Source organism: Syngnathus acus, chromosome 2 (genome assembly GCF_901709675.1).
Source record: "Syngnathus acus chromosome 2, fSynAcu1.2, whole genome shotgun sequence".
Lineage (NCBI taxonomy): Eukaryota > Metazoa > Chordata > Actinopteri > Syngnathiformes > Syngnathidae > Syngnathus > Syngnathus acus.
This window is the reverse complement of record NC_051088.1, coordinates 18,177,085-18,197,880: the sequence shown is the minus strand read 5'-3', so window position 1 is coordinate 18,197,880 and position 20,796 is coordinate 18,177,085. Positions and strand designations below refer to the sequence as shown.

The 20,796-nt window shown below is 41.5% G+C and overlaps 2 protein-coding genes across 7 annotated transcripts in view; one reads left to right on the top strand and one right to left on the bottom strand.

Annotated features, from left to right (window-relative positions):
• LOC119139736 overlaps window positions 1–16,259 on the bottom strand; it is a 30,491-nt gene extending 14,232 nt beyond the window's left edge. The window contains exon 1 of one of the 3 annotated variants that reach the window (XM_037280704.1): window positions 15,899–16,259. The gene's annotated coding sequence lies outside the window, so the exon portion shown is untranslated. Of the gene's footprint in view, window positions 1–4,258; window positions 4,346–15,898 lie in introns of those variants that run through there. The other 2 variants (XM_037280686.1, XM_037280696.1) reach the window with 2 other exon arrangements.
• Window positions 16,260–19,462: 3,203 nt separating this feature from the next.
• nkain4 (sodium/potassium transporting ATPase interacting 4) overlaps window positions 19,463–20,796 on the top strand; it is a 30,581-nt gene continuing 29,247 nt past the window's right edge. Inside the window, exon 1 of one of the 4 annotated variants that reach the window (XM_037265210.1) lies at window positions 19,463–19,784. In XM_037265210.1, coding sequence (XP_037121105.1) covers window positions 19,731–19,784 — 54 coding nt within the window. In that variant the 5' untranslated portion in view covers window positions 19,463–19,730. The remainder of the gene's footprint in view (window positions 19,785–20,796) is intronic. The other 3 variants (XM_037265202.1, XM_037265220.1, XM_037265193.1) reach the window with 3 other exon arrangements.

Genomic DNA, 20,796 nt, shown 5'->3' with positions numbered 1-20,796 from the left:
CGCTGAATGACACGTCCTTCATTGGAATGAATAGTGACGTTTTTTTTGTTTTGTTTTTTAACTAAATAAAATCCACTTGCCCGCCTTGCTGCAGTGAAAAACTGAGCAGCGAACAAACGCGGGTGAATGTTCTTTATTGTTGTGCTGAAAATAGTCCTGAAGAAACGCTCTATGTTCTTGTGTGTCAAGTCCCTACTGCAGAATGCCTGGCACGACGACATAAATACGCAATGAAAATGATGTCAAAACATCGTCCTTTATTGGGTAAAGAAACATATTTGTTTATCCAAGCGGACAACCAAAATAGACCCTGCTTACATTACTATGCAGTAGTAGGAGTCACAGGAGTAGTAGAATTTATTTTGTTCCAGTTGCTAATTTTTAAAATGATTATATACAGTATCCTTCGAAAGTGTAGGAATTTTTGTTGTCTAGCAAAGCCATTCAGATTTCAGATCAGAAGGTGGATATCCGACTGTTTGGAATTACATCGAGATATGTTGAACTCAGGACAGAGCGCCTTTTGTTTGAAGCCACCAACTTTTCAAGTGAGCAAAAGTATTGGAACAAATATTAATTAAAGTACATTTTAATAATTAATTATTAACCGACTGTTGTATTCTTCGTTTGAAATGTTTTCTATGCCTTCACTGCAGCCTCTTTCATTTCATGGTCACAAGCATCAGTCCATCTTTTATATGAAATTCTTGTCCTCACAAGGGTCGTGGGCTGGTCACATGCATAATGTATGAAAATCGTATACCATTTATTGTGTTTTTTTTTTACTCCATGGATAGAATGTTATTGCGTTAAATGCTAACCTGTCAGATATGATCATGGAATGTGTGCGTGAATAAATTATGGATTTATACTGTATGTTACATAAGACTGCACTTAAATCATCGTGACGCTCTTTTTGTTCATTTAAAGATCTTCGTTTCTCTGCCATATGCAGAAGAAATCTTTCAAGGCAGTCAAAAAATGTAGTGTTAAGGGGACTTGGAGGAAACTTTATGCAAACATTAGTAAAATCCACGGAATGCAACTCTCAGGAGAGGACATTTGGCAGTGCTGCTGTGGTTGCTGTTGGCTGTAAACAATTGTTTGTCTTATCTGTCCCAAACCCCAATTGTGAGCCTGCAAAGTCCTCCAAAGGCAACCCCTTGTGTTGTTTTATTTTTAGAGCCGCGCCAAATTCTGACATTTCACTCGTTTGCCTCATCCTACGTCGCAAAGCGCAGAGAAGATCCCAAAAGGTTTCTCCATTGAATTATTTTGGTGTGTGTGTGTGAATTTTTACTGCAGGCAAGTGTGGGGCCTACTAATAGCATCAATTACAAATGAAGCTGGATGATGATGAGGAAAGCAAGCCATGATGCTGAATTAGGGGCAAGTGGGGGGTTGTGATGGTCAGAGTAATACAAATAGCAGAGAGAAACTTTCTTGCTTTCATTGAGTGCAAAGTGGTCAGTTCCATTGAGGAATTTTGTGAGCCTTCACTACAGTACAGCGGTGATCCTCGCAACATACAGTAAGCAAGCCGAGACCCCGTTTTCCATTTTCCTCTCACTTGGCTTGGCTTAATTAACCAGAATGAGTCAGAAGCAACACTCAGGATTTAAGATTTATTCTTAAGGGATTGGGGAGCTCTCTTTGCCTCCCTCACCGTGTTTATGGTACATTTCCGCGTTAACTTCCTTCTCATTACTTTAATGACGACGCTGCTGCAAGCTTATTTTCACAAATGCAGTATATTTTTCAACGACGCTGTTTGGGCGTCTAGTGAGGAGGAAAACAAAATTACTCAGACGTATTCTGTCTGCACAATGCGGCTTCAAAAAGCAACAGTGCGAAGGTCGTATGATAAACCACATCGGTCACAGTCATGAAAGGTTTCCGGACGGAGGTGACAAGAAATGAAAGAAACGGTCCAAAAAACAAAACAATAAACATCTGTTTTGGCCTCCAAAGCGTCAGGCAAACTCGCAACATTAAGTGTAAAACAGAGGAAGAATCTGACGGATACATCAAACCCCAGCTCTCCGCCTTTGCTTTAGATGCATTATTCATCTGTGTGCCAATTTGGAGGAACCCTCCCAATCCCTCAGCTAGCGCCAAAAAGAGGAGAAGCGAGGTGGGGAGAAAAAGTCACAGCAAGAAAAAGACAAGTCAGAAGGAAAACGGGAGACGAGAGACGCCGGAACAAAAGAACGAGCGAGACAGACGTAAGAGAAGCACGAAGGGCTTAATCTCTTAGCTGCAAATTAGAGAAACATTCAAATGGGATTTCACATGATCCACAGAGACCTCACTCTGTCACGGGTTTTAACACCGCCACAAGTGCAGCCAGACTTGTCTTTGCAGCGCTGAATCATCAGGATTTCCTTGTAAAAAAAAATAAAAATCTTCAAATTGGGCTGACAACAGACGGAGCAAAGCCCAAGAGGTTGCAATCTTGTTTAGCTAGGGACGAAATGATTAGCACAATTATTCGGATCAGTATGGTAATTATGAGTATCTATGAGTTATTCATTAAGTTTGTGCACCTTCAAGTATACACACTCTGGGCCGAGCCACCTTGAAATGAGGGCATTCTGTCAAATCTGGTGGTGGACATATTCTCCCAGACATTTTGTCTCGCTCTGCAGGCTGCACAAAAGTTTGGCCTCTTGAAGGTGAAACATCATATTGCGCATTTCGATTCACTTAAATGCTTCCGTGCCTACGCTGGTGACAGCCACGCGAGAGAGCGGCTGCTGACTCGTGCTGACAGCTTAGAGTTTGTCTTAAAGCACTGCACTGAAGGTACAGGGCAGCCATTCTGCGTTGCCCCTGACTTATTTTCTCTTTTTCCCCCCTGAAAACACAGTTATCAGTGACATACACCAGGATCCCTGTCTGAAGTGAGAGCAAACATTGCTGGCTGTCGGGGATGGCAAAGAGAAATGCCAAAGAGAAATCAACGCATTCAAGTTAGATGCGCTTAAACAGTGGCAACGTAAGATGGCCCCCGGTGGCTTCACTTCTTACTCTGGCAAGTAAGGGGGCATTAGAAATGCAGGTTATTATGTACGTTTGCGAAGCTGCAGGATGCACTTGATTATTGTTTAGGCAGCTTAATGAAGCCCTAACCATGCGTTCAGCCCTTGTGGTCGGCTGACTACTTGTTGAGAAAGCCAAATTAATTGAACAAATAATTTAAAATCCAAATCTTGCCGACAATCAGGCTCATTTAATTGTGGCAGCCAGGAACATTTGGTGAATTGTGCAGCCCTACCGCACACACTCATGCACACTCCATCATCGGAAACACCATTTCTACTGGATTTCATGCTCTGCCACAAGCTCTCATCATCACTTTGTCTTCCCATCACCAAACCCCCTTCCTGGCAGCCTTAATGCTGCCCATATTGGGAACTAAAGCCAGGTTTGTTACCTTTTATGGCAGCAGCCTTTTACATCACAGCCTGGAGTATACAAAAGTGTGTGTGTGTGTCTGTGTGTGGTGGAGGGGGTAAGCGTGTGTGGGCTGGATGAGTAGGATTGCCTTTTAATCTGCCTCCGTTTCCCTCCTGTAACACGGCTCTCGTCATTTAGAGCCAACAGCTGGATGTGTCTGATTCACATCCAATCCAACCGACTGCCCCCACCTCACCGCTGCTGCTACATATTAACCGACTGAGCAGTATTTAGTCAGTCATACAGCACTTTTTTTTTGTAAATTGCACAACCCGATTCACAAGTTTTTCGAGATATATTTGGCAGATTTTTTTTTTTTTTTTATTGCTTTGACTTACAAGCAGACTCATCAAGCAGCGCTGGATGGTGGCAGTGAACTCATCGAAACTCGCTTTACAATAAACACCACTTTGACCAATTATTCAAATGAGACTTCAAGTCAGTTTTCCAAACTAAAAAAAAAGAGACAATTACACAAAAACAAAGTGTTCTCAAACCACCAAATAATATTGCTTTAAGGCTGGCCTACTTAGATTAATGCTAACAAATGATGCAAAAACACCATTGACATGTTATTAGTCACAGTTTTAGAAGCAATGGATATATGAGAACAAACTGTGGAACAAAACATAATATATAGATATATATATATAGGGGTGTGTAATCTATATTATACCTTCTATGAAAAACGAGTTTATTACAGCAACTTAATGGGTCATTTAGAATAATGGTAGAAGAAGTGTGCCATTCGTCTTTGTTCGTGTCAGCATGACTAGAGTATGATAATGTAAACACTCACCAGACCCATCCCTGAGCAGATTTAGACGGCGCTTCGTGCCAGACTTGGAAATGGAGCCCTAAATATTAACTGGTTTGAAGTTCTTTTAAGCGTGCCTGTGAGTAAAAATGGCACAATCAATCTATGCTGTTAACTAAAACATGATGGACAATTCTTTTGCTTCATTAACATTTTTGCCTCACTGAAGCTTTGGAAGGGCGTTGACTTGCAAGCATTCCGTTAAGCCGTCAACGTAGAGCTGCAGTTGGAATTTGGCTGTAGGCCCTCATGTCAGTTTGTTCTGGTCTTACCCCCTCAGCTTGGTCAGGTCAGCATGGCGGACTCGGCTTCAGAAAGACGCTTGCATGCAGAACACGTTCGCACCATTGCGTTTGTTATTGTAATAATTGTTTCAGCAGCACCACTAATAGTTTTGAGTGAGGATATGTCACATTTAAAACTATACACAAAATATATTGTTTAATTATTTAAATTATTATTTTTTATTTTTTTTGTAATAATTGTTTGAGTATGCACTCCTACTTTTCCAACTTGCTCCCTTGCCCTTGGGTCTGATACCTTTTGCCACCAACCCCACTACACAGTATTGCACATACAAGTGCTGGGCAAAACAGACCAAAACTACCTGAATTGTATTTCATTGTGTATTTTAAATAATTTCATACAGAGGACCGACCCACTCACATACTGACTACTGAAATATAAATGTATAAATGACTGCACTTTATGAGCTAATTCAGGTTCACAATGTTCTGATATCCCTTTTTAGTCATTCATTTTTGTCCCTTGTATTCTATTCTTATCAAGCGATGCATGCAAGTGCAGATGTCATTGTCATATTCTGAAAAGCACATGAAAATGCTGCTAGAAAAATGCATATTGAGCCTAGCCATTATAACTTTATGTAACCATTTTATAGTGACTTTATCGCAGTTATATAAGCAGAGTGACTTCACTCTCATTACAGCATCAGCGAGAGCGGCATCGATCAATCGGAAAATACCTGACGCAAATTCATCTTGGCCATTAAAAAAAAAGGTGAGATTGTATTTGAAACGCACTAGAAGCGGACACAAACTGCGCTGTTCCCAGGTCTTGCTCTGCGACTGATGTTTTCACACTTGTGTGGAAGATTGCTATTTCTGCACACAGCCACATAACTCAATTATTCATTGTGAATACTGGCGCACTCACTTTACCTCTTTAAGGGAGCGAGCAGGGTGTGTCTTGCATGTGTTCCGTGCCTTTCCAATGTAATGCAACATCACAGAAAAAGAAGAAGCGGTGCTATTTCACAGCGTGCAGTGGGAGAGGAGACAAGGGGCTGTCATAAACATGCAGTCAAAGCGGTATGAGGCAGGAGGTGCGGATCAAACAGCGGAGGGAAGAAATGGGAAGAATCTGTCTCCCTTATCTTCTCTCGCAGACAGCTGCGCATCCTCCGCTGCTCGGTCCACTGTGACCGAGAAAAACACTTTCTTAAACGCGAACGCAACTCTTGAGAAAGGACCAGACTCATATCATATGCACACAGCCTTGCCGAGGGGTCAACTTGTTCAGGGTGCACTTTAACTAACAGGATCACTTCAAAGCACTGATGAATCGCTGTGATTTATCAATTGAAAAGGAATGCATCAAACAATAACTGTCGTTATCAATCATGACTACAAGATTGATAAAAAATGAATCGTGACTGTAATCTTGGCCATAATTTTGGAACACGTCAGTCAATTTTCCAGTATTAGTTGGTAGTTGAGCGATCAAAAGATTTTACCGGAACAAAAGCATTACATCAAAACAGCTAACCACATGGAAGTAGTGATTTCTCAAAGGCTTACATAATACACTATAATATGAAATAATTGAAAGAATTCCATCCATCCATTATCTTATATCATGAATATATGGGGCCAGTATCGGATCTGACTGGGCCGCCACGACAATCTCATTTATTTATTTACCTGGTGGTGTTTTTAATTATTATTATTTTATCCTTTGTATTGTGAAGGGAAACGTCCTGGAAGAATTTCATTTTAACGCCATATCACAATAAAAATCTTCAATCGACTCTCCTATACACATACCTGTGTGATTGCACACCTTGCACATTTATTGGACCTCTTTCTCTGACTCGCACCGAGCAAAATAAATAAATAAATAAATAAAAAGTACACGTCCAGGACTGACAGTCTGTGACACTTCTATCAGTATGTGCTTCTGCTGCCCATATTTCCCAGAGGAAAAGTGTTAGGAGCCAATTGAAACACCTCGACAGTCTGCACAACCATTTTCCACGGTGCTCTTTCCCTCATCTTTAGGGTTTGTGACTCACTCTCTCATGCTTACACACATTGATAAAAACAAACTGGCACGGAAAGATATTTCACGAATGCATTTTAAAGGAATACAAATGGTGTAGGTTGACAGTTACACCACAGTGCTGGTTTCCGACGGGTCGCTTTCTGCACTTGCAAGCTTGCTTTTAAGTCTGTGCGTCAAAACGAAACAAAGATGTCCGTTAGGCGTGCGCATTTCCAACCAGCACCAACCTCAAGCACTGTGCGAACGCTAAGCTATTCAGTGGAAATGAGACACACCCCTAAACTGCCTCGCTACCACATTTTCAGCGGCCTGTGCTATCCAAATGACTGTCTAATACTCTTCTATTCCATTTCCATGTGAAAGGTGAAGCCTTATCGTGGCTGTGCAGACGCCATGAAGCTCCCCTGCTCCGCCATCGATTTGATTCAGGCATAAAAGGCCGGTCATCGTCAACAATGGCGGCTTATGGAAAAACCATTACCTGGGGTAAATTCTAAAATGGTAACCGACGTGCACGTCTGAGATGGTGCTCAAGCTCTCTGCGACTGCGATACACACGTAGATACACGGAGATGGGTGAAAGAGCGGTGCGGGTTTCAGCTTAATCAAACATGTAGGCTCCTAGTTAGGTGAGTCTTTCTAATCTCCTGCAGTGGTTATAAAAAGTCTGCACACCCCTGGTTTTGTGATGGAAAAAAATAGATATAGAAAAATATTTTCAAAGCTCTTTACAGCATTATTGTGACCTGTAAAGCCTGTATTTCGCTGAGCAGTGAAGGTTAGCGAGGGTTTGCACGAGGCCTGAATGTTGATTTTCTATCAAGGTTCGTTCACGGTCGCAAACAGTCACAAAGATGTTTGCTAGACATTCGCCATCAGTTTTAATAGTCGTCAAGAGTTTTTCTTGTCGTTAAGCAATTTTGAACATGCTCAAAATTGCTTTGCAACAAGCAAAACTGTTTGCAACTGTTTGCAACATTTTAGGAACCCTAATGAAATACGATAAAATATTTTTTTTTCAAATTAGTTGGACAGGTTTTAGGGGCAATGGTGGAAAATGTCATGCAGTGATTTTTATTGGACACATTTTTTATATTACAAAACCTCACTTTTGAACAGGCGCCCTTTTTGTATCCACCTTCACCCTCCTGAGCACTTTAGTTTATTTTACCTGTGCACACATTCGACCACTCACAAAACAAAACAAAGCAAACACCACTTTGTTATTGGTGAGGAATTAGCATTTGAACATGGCTAAAAGCTCCAAAAAGTTGATGTATGGCTCCTTTAACACGGCTCATGAAGAGTCATATTCTTTCTTCAGATGAAGACTAAATCACCGTAATCATTCCGACGATAAATATACAACAGCTTGCATTGTAAATTATATTTCATGATTTCATTTCAGCAGAGCATAAGGAAGGCTCAGTAAAATTTGGCAAGTGAGCAATATTATATCAGTGCCGCACACTTGCTGACTACCAATGGAGGAAATGACATTGATATCATAAGATGTGTGTGCGCATGTGTGTCTGAAAACATGTGCGTGTATGCGTCCGGTCTTAACGTGTTAATACATAGCGCAAGACCCTACTAATTAGTTTAGCGCAGGGTCCCGTAATTGGGTTAGCGTCGATTCGGTGACAGCTAGCATGTCGACAGAGCTTATCTTGTTCTTGATCAAATGACTTCATGTAGCGACAAACACAGCAGGTGCTTTCGTTGGGCAAGTGTGAGCACAGCACAACAAAACCAATCCTCTTGGGATCTCAGCTCTTCTGTGTGATGCATATATTTAAAAACACATCAAAAACAGATAAAAATAGTCTGTGATATTTTCTCAATGACACGCTTGCTTGGCATTTTTTGTAGGTTTTTTTAATATTTTCAATTAGTCAGTATGTATCGGATTTACTACGTACGGATTTTAATATGTTGAATGGCATTTTGTTGCACTTGTCTCCTCGCTAGCATTATCTGATAGAAGGTGTGAGGTGCAAATCCGCAAGGTGCCATGGGAGGGAAGTACTAAATAAAGCTATTTCAAAGTTTTGAGGCACCAAGAAATCTCCACCCCAGTTGTGTCACTTTGCTTTCCGACTTAACACAATCTGCTTCCTCCCAAAATAGCTCAGTGCTCCTCTGAAGCAGGCTTTCGGCACACCACTGTGATTGACAGTTATGGTAGCGTGCAGGGGATGGGAAAAAAACAAAAACACACAATATCCACGCTGTGACAAGACTACCGACTCACTACAGGATCTGAAGAGTCAGTTTGTGTGATGTTGCTGCTGTGCTGCATGCTAAAAGATAGGCGGAAACAAATAGACGAGACCGCTGGGGTTGCAAGCTCACACGTGACGCGTATGACACTTAACCTGACACGCCAGATGGCTTGTTTCACAAACCTCTGACTTCCTTCAGAGATCCAGAGAAAGAGCTACTCAGAAGAACATAAAATAAGATGAATGGACAGTAACACTTACGGTTGCAGCTTTGGAATATTTTTCTAATCGAATATGCTATTGATTAGTCTAGCTACTATCTGAATAGTCTTTCTGCCATCACACCAACTCATTTCTACCCTGAATGGTATGTGTGAGTGCAGTAACATAATCACAGGATTATTCAAATTTTTCAAATAATCCTCGCAGCCCCAGTCACAGTTCATCGAGTAAACTATTGCATTGAGACTTGGTAGTGTTTCTGGAGTCAGTCCGAATAAGAAAGTGCGCCACTCTCAATTGTTAAGAATTGCAGTTGTTCACTCATTGTGTAAAAATGGAGTGCTCTACTGGGTTGTATCCAACAGATGTGCTGTTGAGTCAGTCTCAACTGCAGTTTCAAGAAGGACAAGAGGTCAGTGAGAGAGATTCTCCCCTGCCATTAAGAATCATTCACAACAAAGTTCATTATTATTTGTCACAAACTATACAAGGGAAACACTCCTGAAAAGATTCTGTTTTGAGCAATTTGTCGAGGATATGGACTACACAGTTGAGCAGCGTGACAGTCGCAAAGATTCTCAAACTGGTGTTGAACTGTGGTTGAGAAAAGAGTTATTTCACAACTACAGTCGACCATGACTCATATTATTTAACAGTATAATCTGTGGATTTCTTTACTCTTCTTTTCACAAAAAACGGCTATTCAGTACTGGTAAAACTGCTGCTATAGCAACATCTATGTTCATCTATTCAAGGGAGACCATCAAGGTCTCCTTTCGGTGATGGGACACAGCGGTATCACATACCTCACAGACAACTATGTTTTTAGCTTGGTCTAAAAACCAAACCAGATCACGTCGAGAACATATAGAGTGTGACCCAAGTCCTTTCATGAAATGTTGTCAACCGTCTTCAAGCGGATGTTTTGATACGCTGTGAACTAGTCCTTCAAGACCAAGGCGGCCTCTGGGGTGGAGTTCAGTTGATGTGATCCCACTTTCAGCAAGCAACTCTTATTAAGCAGCACATCTAAAAGCCGGCAGATTCTCTTACTAAACCAATCGATGCACAACGCGCCTCTCTGGGGGAGACGTCGACTCCACCCTTCCTGCAACTTTCGGCATCCCCCCCGCACGCTCACTTGCAAACGGAGAAGAGGTGGATGCACTTCGCCACCCTGAGACCCGAGTGATAGCGTATGCGGGTGCAAAGAGTCCTCTGAGAGAACACAGACCGCCTGTTAATGAATAAATAAACACAGCAGTCAGCATGAACACTGCTGTCCTCTTCATCCCGTACACCTCTGTGACAGTCAGAAAAATCGATTAGCAGCACTCCTGTGCAAAGGGGGACTCGCCCGCCTGCTGCTGCTGCTGCTGCTGAGACATTCCTGTAGACGAACATGCTCCTCATTAATGTTAACAGCAGAACTGGTACGAAACCAGGGCACCACATGCAAATGAATTCATATGGCAGAGCAGCCCAACTTATTTTGCCGCACAACGCATCAGGGTACCCGCCTTCCTGTTGGCAAGACTGATAATTATTTCATCTCCTCATTCTGAAACACACCACTCAACAGTGCAAATGGTTCAAATGTGCACATTGAAGTATTTCCAGATTGCCCTTCCTCACTCCAAGTAACAAACCAAACAAATAAAAAGAGCCAAAAACAAAGGTGTATTTAAGCTTCTCCGCTGAACAGCAGCCGGAAGGCACTGTTGCCCTATATAAACAAGAATATTTAAATCCCTGCAAATTTGAGGCGCTATACTCACAACTGCCTCTGTGGCAAATCTGAATGTATTGAACATGAAGACTTCACACATTGACTGAAATTACTTTTACTTCCAGCAGCACCGAATCTCGTATTGTACAAGCAAGGCGATCGATGCAACTCACGCACACTCTGAAGACCAAATAAAAAGACCACAAGTATAATTTGATGCTAAGACGTTTGCTTTATTGGGATTCTTTCTTTCACATCAGATAACCTGACGATTACTTGGCTCGTGCAATACAGGATAAGCCTGGAGCGCAGGACGCCAGCGGTGGAATGGGAATAAAACAGAATTACAAGGAACAAATTGCTTCGAAACTGCAAATGCATGAACATCTTTTAAAACCTACAAACCGACCTCCCATGTGAAAAGTGGGCCAACTCCTGACGAGGCTACACAAATGCGCAAGGTAGAACGGTACCAATTAATTTCAATAATTAAGTAATCTTAAATAGACTAAGGTGTGTCCTTCCCAGAACGTCTAACCCTAAGTCATCCTCAAGCACCGCACAACAACAAATACAACTTGCAAAATATACCCCACGATAATTTTGGTCTGCAAAACAGCAAGGCCACCCCTCTGAACGCATAGTGGAATGGTGCCTTCCAATTTGCCACCAGCTGTTCCCCAGTCGCTACTTCCGTGAGGCAGAAGCATGGCCTCACTCTTTAGCAGCCCCGAGGTAGCAGAAAGACGAGGCAAGACAGAGAAGTTGATATTCACGAGGTTACACAAAGCCGAGGCATAACGGCGCAGGGTGTCACGTCAAATAAAATGCACGGAGGCTTTCTTTCAAACAGGAAGGTCTGATGCGGTCAGATAAAAGATGTCAAAGCTGCACGCCGCTGGATAGGAAGGATGTCAATGATGAGTCTTTCTATGATGTCATATTATCTTTCCAAGAACAGCTGTCCCACTGCTGCACCCGGTCGGCGGCTCATCATGACAGCAGCTAATAACAATTGACACTTTCCCCAGGCGCACGTGACGGACTGATACAAATACGTTTGCCATGCAACTGCAAACGTCTTAACTATTTACCTAAAAATTGGCCCACTTCAATTCATGTGCAGTTGTTTCATTGTTGATTTTTAATTACCCATCATTCATCCAGACAAGACAATTGAGAACAGATGCTCATTTGCAAATAATGCCAAACTGTCTGCAGACAGACTACATAATTCATTATCATAGCACATGGTGAATAAAAGGTTCATAACACACTAAAGTAGGTGTAGCAATCACGAACAATAACTCTCACTAACTTTTCCGAGATGACATAAGAGGTATCGGAGATATAAAACTGCTGGAATGGTGTGCGTGGGTATGCAAAATGAGCAAAGAGCCAAGATAGGGCGGGGTCTTGCCAATGATTGCTTTAGCCCCTCCGCAGCATCTTTATCGTGTCTGGCTTGAAAGTATCATGTGCGGAAAATGAATTTTATTGGATGTTCAATTTAAACATGATTTGGCCTGCAAGGCCTTTTCCATGGCAGAAGTACTATCAGTAGCTCTGACCTACATTTGCTTAGCCAAACAGCATAGCTGAACAAATCTTAGTTGAATATCATCAGAAGACCCCCTCCCCTCCCAAAAAATAAAACCCGACAAATTTACCAAACAAGAAGAGTCCAGTTTTCTCCATTCAACCTTGGTGAATGATCATGACCTGGATAACTGTGAATCTACACAAACATAAAGAAACAAAATGAAAGCCCAGTGGTGTTTTTTTAAATTGATATTCTGACAATACGTTAAAAATGACTTATAAGGCTAACTATTTATAAGTTATTCTAAATTTGAACATCAGTAAAATTGGATGAATTCATTCCCAGCATTCTATTCCCTAATTTCTATTTATTTTGTAATATTTCTCTTTGTGGTCCTTATATAGTGTTGTATTTTTGGAACATCCGACTTCATCCTCTATGTGCTGCCATGTCAATCTATTCTGCCCAGGGTCAGTAGTGTTGGCAGCTGGAACTGAAACTATATTAGAAATGGGACTGTTTGTCCTCCCAAGGCCAGCGAGCTGGCTCTCAATGACATAAGCATTTTACTGTCCTCTGATTGGTTGGTCTGAGCGCAACTTGTTACAAAAACTTGTTACATCCAAAATCTGTAGCGATTTATTAATCGGTATCACTGGTGAATGTAACAATTTATAGAAATATTTCGTTTTTGTCCTAAAACATATTGTGAACTGTTTCAAATGATGTATGTGAAACAGTTGTGCGGTCTTACTTGTTTTTGATGGTTTTCATGAGGTAATAATAAAAGTTGGATTAAGTCGGTTGAATCCCTAGGTATCAACCCACAGTCCGCCACATGTACAGACAATTGTGTTTTTAATTTGTTTTCATTCTACATTGTGTCTATATCCACTATATTTACAGTATAGTCACTGTGTTACAGTATTACGATACTCCAAGCTAACAGAATATCTTTTGCGATGTGACACTATCTGAGCTCATGATACATGTCAGGGCTCCAGACTGTCCCCAAATGAGACAACGCAAATACATCTTTCATCTTCTCGTTCCTGTAAACCAGTAAATTTGCTGATTTCTTTTTAAAATGACTATTCTTGAATATTTTTTGTTGCTAACACACATCAACCAATTTATCAGTAGTATAGTGAAAAGCCCTGTTCCTTCACTTGGCCTCTGCATTGCCTCCTTGGCCTCTGCTCAGCATTAATAATGAAGTGATTTTCATGCAGACATGATTCTGTTGCCATGAGCCTGTTGGTCTCCACATAGCATTAAAAGTTCGCTCAGGCTCCGGACTAACACTTCTGGCTAGGACACGCCTGTCTGACTGATATATACCACAATGATATGGATAAGGTGCACACGCAGCAGTTTATGCTCACCATTGCACACCCACAAAGCAGCAAGCCAAGTCGCCTGCAAAGTAACAGTTTGAGAAACCAATGCAATTTTTGTTACTTTTGTTTCAAGGTCAGCTTGTAGGTAGAGGTCTTTACACAAAATACCTTTACAGAAAAACATCACCTCTATTCGCAGGAGCTCAAAATGCCATGCACTTCCTGTCTCTTCCTATCAGTCCCCGATAAGGTCTTACTGTAAATTTATTTCAGCTTTTGTTAAATGCGAAATATTTCTTTTTTTTTATGTTTTGTGTCTCGTTAATTTGTGTTTTGAAATTTGCATTTTTTTTTTCATGCAATGTAAAAGTGTTTCACCGTTTGTTATTGTGTCTTGCACTTCCCAGCCAGTGTAGATAAGAGATTGTCATTAATGGTCATTTATAAGTTACGCCAATGTAATATATTTAAAGCTACATATATAAGAACAGTAAAAAAAAGTATTAATTATAAATATAAATTAAATATAAATTAAACTCATATGTCAAGGCACCACTACTGTTATACAAAAGAGGTGAACGTGTGTGTGTGATGTTTGGTAGAATGTACAGTTTTCCATGTTGTCATATGAAAGGGATGAGATATTCATGCAAGGGCGGGGCGGGCAACTCTCATACTCTCGCCTACTTTATCTGCGAGATGAAGACAGCAGGGCATCACAGTAGAGAAAGGAGCACTTCAGTCCTTGTCGCCTTGGGTGCAACATCGGCAGGGATAATTCTGTGGGGAGCATCTGACTGTTTCCTACCCCTCAACAAAAGGCTGACTCTGCCCTCGCCCGCTTGATGTCGAACGCACGCAAAGAATTTCGAGGCTGAGACTTGTCGTCATTTCCCACAACAAGCAGGGAACAGGCGGCCCTTCTATGCAAAGTGTGGGTGTGCTGCATGGCGTGAACATTATTGCCCAGGATTCCAAGCAGGGGGCTGGAGCTTCATCGCTAATGTGAAAGGTGGAATTCCTCACATCGTTCATCGGAGAGGTGGTCACAGGGGCTTAGGTCAAACAATTCAAGACAGATCAATTGTGCGAGCGACTTGTATCTTGAAATTTCATAAGTTCGATAATAAATCGAGCAAGCTTCAGAAACACCACTTAGTTGAGTAAAAAAAAAATAGAGCAATAAAGTTATTAATGCGACAGACTTGCTGATGCACTTTTTAACCCAAAATGAGAGCGCTCGCAATGAGCTGCTGTACGCCACAACTCATTCCCAGACGCTCACACAGACTCACCTGCAGCAAATCATGAGATCACACACTAGGCTGCACCTCTTAAAGCCACACAGTGAGATGACATTACATACAATAGCTACACTTCATAAAACTTTTTTTTATCTTCCTTTTATTTTGCTGAATACGCAAGTCAAACTTAAACCTTTTGAAATTTACGACACTAATGTGAAATCGATGCCATTATAACGTTATAACATTGTGGAATTGATGACATTACAACGTAAATTTTACCACATTAAAACATGAAATTTACCCCATTAAAACGTGAAAGTAATTTATAGAATGAAAGAAAAAATGTAATGTAATCTAAAATCTGAATTCCAATCTTTTCCAACAACACATGCTCACCCAGAAAAAGTTTAGACTTGAAAAGTCATTGGAAATAACATTCAGGGGTCATTTGGGTCTTTCTGACCACCACTCCTAACAAGCAGCTGCAGTTTGAGTATGACTGGTGCTTGCTCTCTTATCACCATAATATGGCAACCCACGCCCTGTGGGCCACGAGCGGATTAGTGATGAGTGTCTGTGATAGGAGGGCCCCCTGACAAAGGCTTTATTAATTAGGCTCACATTGACGCTGGGCCCTCAGTAATATGCGGCACACACTGACTTTGATCAAAAGTTTTCTCCCCAAGCTTCATCACATCTCGCGCTGCAATCCTCTGCATGATGTAAAACGGTCGTGCGTGCAATGCGCCGAGGGGGTGCACACAAGAGGGAGGGGCGGAAAAGGAAAGTGGAGTTGGAAGGGGTTGGGGGGGTGCACCATTTCCAAATTGGTCAGACAACTTTCACACATGGTTGATCAATGCACGGATGCACTTTTACCGAGGAGCGATTGATTGATTGATTGATTGATTGATTGATTGATTGATTGATCTCAGGGAGGGGGCGAGTGGTTTAAAATCAGTCCAGGCGTCATTAGCGCGGGCAAGCGGAAAATAGATTGAAGGGTACTCACTCGACCTGCCGGTGCTCTAGAGGAGCATCTCCGTCTCTCGCTGCCAGCTTCTGGGTTGACTTCTCCCGGGACGAGGCGCGTTGAACATCGCTATCCTTCCTGGCAGGGCTCCAAATCTCCTTTAGCGACTCTCAGCGCTCATTGTCGTCACCATGCAACATAAAAGCTGATGTTAACGCACAAATGTCTGATTTGGATCCCCCTTTTTGTGCCTTGCAAATGCCAGTCTGTGCGTGCAGGAGTCAAGTGACAGCGGCTATTTGAAGGGATGCTGACGCGGAAGCAGAGGGGCTCGCCTCCTTCCTCCCTGCTCAGCCTCCATCAGCCTTGCAGCACACGTGACGACCAGTGGCAAGCACAGCGCTTCGCTTCCGGGGACAGCTTTCAAAATACAAACAAAGGGTTGAAGTTTGGACTTGCACAAACAATGTAGGGATGCAGCCCGGTGAGGGATTACATTTAAAAGTTTGATGCACAAATGAGCAAAACGGAGTATTGCATTTATATTAAATAAGCAGCCAGACGTCGAGCAAATATTTAAAAAATGCAGCATCTATTTGACCAACATAAAGCACATATAGACAACTATACAAAATCATTTATGTCATCATTATATGTTTGTATGCTTGACATGGAGCTCTGCCTCCTTTGACCAAATGTTCATCATGGCAGGCAGGGTAAACTGTGAGGTCAATGTGTGCTAAGCAGTCACCCACTGTGCCACATTATTATTATTGTTATTATTATTATTATTATTATTGATGATAATAATAATAATATTTCTTTACTGACACAATTTTGCCCTTACTGTATGTAGTTTGCATTTTCTTCCAGCCGAGACAGAAGAAGTCTAAAACAGAAAGTGGAACAAAAACACGAAATTCTTGGGACAAACTTAAATTTTGTGTACATAAATATTTTGTCAATACTGCTGCTTATTTTGACAGAAAGCAACTCATATCCTGTATTTTTTCGCCGTCTTGGGTTTGGCTTGACAGCACCAGAGGCATCCATTCATTGAAAATCGACCTCACTCACGCTGGCCTCCAAGCGGCCAAAGTGAGCCATTACAACGACTGCTCACTGAAAAGCATGATGTCATTATTAACTCAGAGAATACTGGAGAGGAGCGGGTCTCCGCCAAGGTCCATGCACTACTATATATATATATATATATACATATAGTGCGGTTACTTTTCAGCACTCGGTAGGCTTATTTGGCCTCATAGGAAGACTTATATATATATGTATATATATATATAAATATATTCCATATATATATATATATTCCATATATATTCCATATATATATAAGTCTTCCTATGAGGCCAAATAAGCCTACCGAGTGCTGAAAAGTAACCGCACTATATGCCCCAAACGAGGGGAAAAAGCTGATCCTTTTGAGGTCTCTTTTCTATTGTTGTCCATCTCAGAGCCAGACTGCTGGGTCTCCTTCACAATGCGGGTCCCCTTAGAGCAGAGCGCCATTGGCTGACCTGTCGTTTCACATTAGCGTCTTTGCACAGAACGACTGCCCCGCGAGGGGACTTGGACACAATTGTCATGAAAGAAGAGCAGTGGACACACACGCACACACACGATAATACTTGCACAAATAGAAGGTGCTGGCCAAACTGAATAAACCCAATGAGTGCCTACTTCAAGGCTTTGAATGGAATTTCAACGATGACCTCAGCTTCACCTTTCAAGTAGTACTGCAGGAACCACTCACACAGAGCACACATTCACAAAATGCTCTCATAACATATGCAGGAGGGAAGGAGGGAGCAATCTCTAATGTAGTCGCGTGCTTAGTGAGGCTTCACAGGATATGGAATCTACTCAAATGTAGAAAATGTACACAGTGGCTAGAAAAGGTCTACACACTTCCTAACTAACTAACTAACTAACTAACTAACTAACTAACTAACTAACTAACTAACTAACTAACTAACTAACTAACTAACTAACTAACTAACTAACCAACTAACTAACTAACTAGCCACATCACCACCTATAGGGTGTGCACATTTGTGCACTAACATTATACTAGTTGTTTATTTTTACTTCCCTCTTGAAAATATGTTTCTTTTAGTTAAATTGTACTGGTTATCAGTCATATTAGTGGTGGAAAAAAAGCTTTGAGATGTTTATCTTGACCTGGCATTAAGACAGGGGTGTGTGCCTTTTATAGCTGCTGTAAATTATATTCTTCTAAATAAATTAATATACGTAATAGCAAACAAAACTTCACATCTACAGCTCAAGGGAAGTCAATGTTGTAGTCCAATGCACTACCGGAAACACAACTCAAGGAAAACAATTGCAGCGTAAACAACCAACTTGCAGTGTTTATAAATGGATTCATGAGGTGCACATTTTCATTTCCTGCTGGTCCATTATTCAACCTAGTCATGCTGCTCATTTGTAGTGTGTGAACTCAGTTTTAACAACACCTAATTTTCAAGGTGTTAGACCTAAATCTCGGAAGGATACTTTGAGTAACTGGGACTAGCTCCTCCTGAGTGCAAATAGATGCAGATAAGAAGTGCAGTGTGGGATGGAGGCATCAAAAAGTAGCACAACATACGTACTGTAGGGGTGTGTGATGAAATGAAATGTAAAGTGTACTCTGGCTCAGGCCGCAGAGGCGTAAAACATTTATCAAGCTGAGAAGAGGTAGGTCCTTCCTCTATGCACTGAGTGCAGGGTGGGGAGGGCAATTGGTGCTCTTATTGTTTCCATTATTCTGTATTATACTGGACCGCAACTTTACCAGGTACAGTATCTTTGCAAATTTTGCATTTTATTTTTAAAGGCTTAAATCAATAAAATAATAAATCCCCCATTTTTTAAAAAAAGCAATAACATTGTAAAGAAACATTACTTTCAAATGCAAGTCACTAGTAATACGTAGTACGTAGAACGTGACACTGCGCACGACCATCATCATTCAACTGTGTTTTAAGTAACTAGCAATGATCAACTTCATTTCATGCAGTACTTGAATTAAAAGATGAAATTGACTCCTTAAAGAAAGCTCCGGGAACTAAAAAAAAACAATTCTTCTTTATATTAGAAAGATTCACCACATGTTGACATTTGCTATCAGGGTGAAAAGCTTCCCGTGCTATTAGGCAGTCCCAAATCTGTGAGCTCTTTTCAGGGTTCTTTATGGGTCAGAAACAATTGCTCTTGTATTTTTGCCATGTCTCTTTCTCTTCATTTGAGACAGACAGACAGACAGACAGTTGTTTATTTATTTTTTCTATTGCATTGTCACTGTATGTGATTGCGTGATTAAAGAACCACGAAAACTTGTGTTTCATTTTATGACCACAAGATGGCGCCTCTTTTCCATCCCCAAATTGAGACATTAGGCAATTGAATAACTTTTTGTCCTTGCACATTTAAGCTCTCAAATATAAGCGATCACTGCAACATTATTTGTCCATTTTGGCATTTTTTCTAAATGGTCTGATCAAGACAGAAGATGGAAGATGGTGGAATCGCAAATTGACGCTCCTAATTACAATCCAGCCTCCGGGTTGATTGCTTCACCAACACCATGCAGCCCCTCCTCCTTCACCTACCAGCTCACCAGCGTCGTCTCCCAGGCAGCCAGTCACCTCAGCAAGCCGAACAGAAACACCAAGTGTGACGCTGTCGTGTTCTCTGCTCAAAAACGACTAGGTTGAGGGGGAAAAAACGAGACACAAGACTCCGCTTTCTCCATCAAGACTGAATTTGCTCGCTATATTTGAAGCTCCTTGGACCAGCTTTTTAAAGTGTTTCTCTCCCGGATCAGAGTTCGTCACTGCGGACAGACACGATGGGCTGCTGCAGCGGCCGGTGCACGCTCATTTTTATTTGTACCTTACAGTTGGTAAGTGGAGATTATTTGTTGTATTAATAGAGTGACATCTCTGCCTTTTCGAATGATGATCACTATGCCTTTAAAGTTGCCGTTGAAACCTTGATGATCTTTCGTAGCTTACTTACCCTTTGTGTTTGATGACAAGCAAACTTAACTGTCAAGTTTCAAGCTATAAGAACAATTACAAAAATATGTGACATTAACTTTTTACTGTGATCCAGTTGAATTGTTTTGATGGTGACATGTTGTCAAGTCATCCATTTATCTATTAACTGTTCATCCTCACGAGGGTCGCGGGCGCGCTGGAGCCCAACCGTGCGGATTCGGGCAGTAGGTGGGGGGCACCCTGACTGGGTGCCAAATAACCATTCGCACTCACTCTCATGGGCAATTCGGAGTGCCATGCATGTTTTTTTGGAAACACGGCAGGAAACTGGAGTAGGAAGGGGAGAACAACACTGATATTGTGATTGTATTCAAGAACCATATTGCATGTTTTTCCAATATCGTGCAGCCCTAGCAAGTGGTGAAGACAATCTCGTCTTCACTTACCAGGTCAAACGGGGGCAACGTTGATTCACCCTGTTTATATGTTGTCATGGTGGCTTTCATCCTTTGCGCCATGCTGCACTTGAATTGGCACATTAAGACGGATGGGCCGTTGAGAAGAAACCTTGTTTAAAGCTTGTCACAGTGTGACACACTGGGGTAAAAAGCGAGGATGGTGGCTCTTTCCTCTATAGTGCACCCAATCACTACAATCACACAGTTTAAAGATCATAGGTGTCAAAGTCAAGTCCCCGGGGCCACATCATTTTACGTGGCCCCCAATTCAGCCTCATGTCAATACTCAAATTACGAATGACACTTTATAAAATAGAGATAACTCTAGAATTTTTTCTATTACCATTCATCTTTTTAAAATATTTGAACGGTTTAACTGGTCTCTGATTTCAAAACAAATGGCCTTCCGCCGACTGATGCCGACCCCCTGTTGCGTCGGACTGAATGTTGGGAGTTG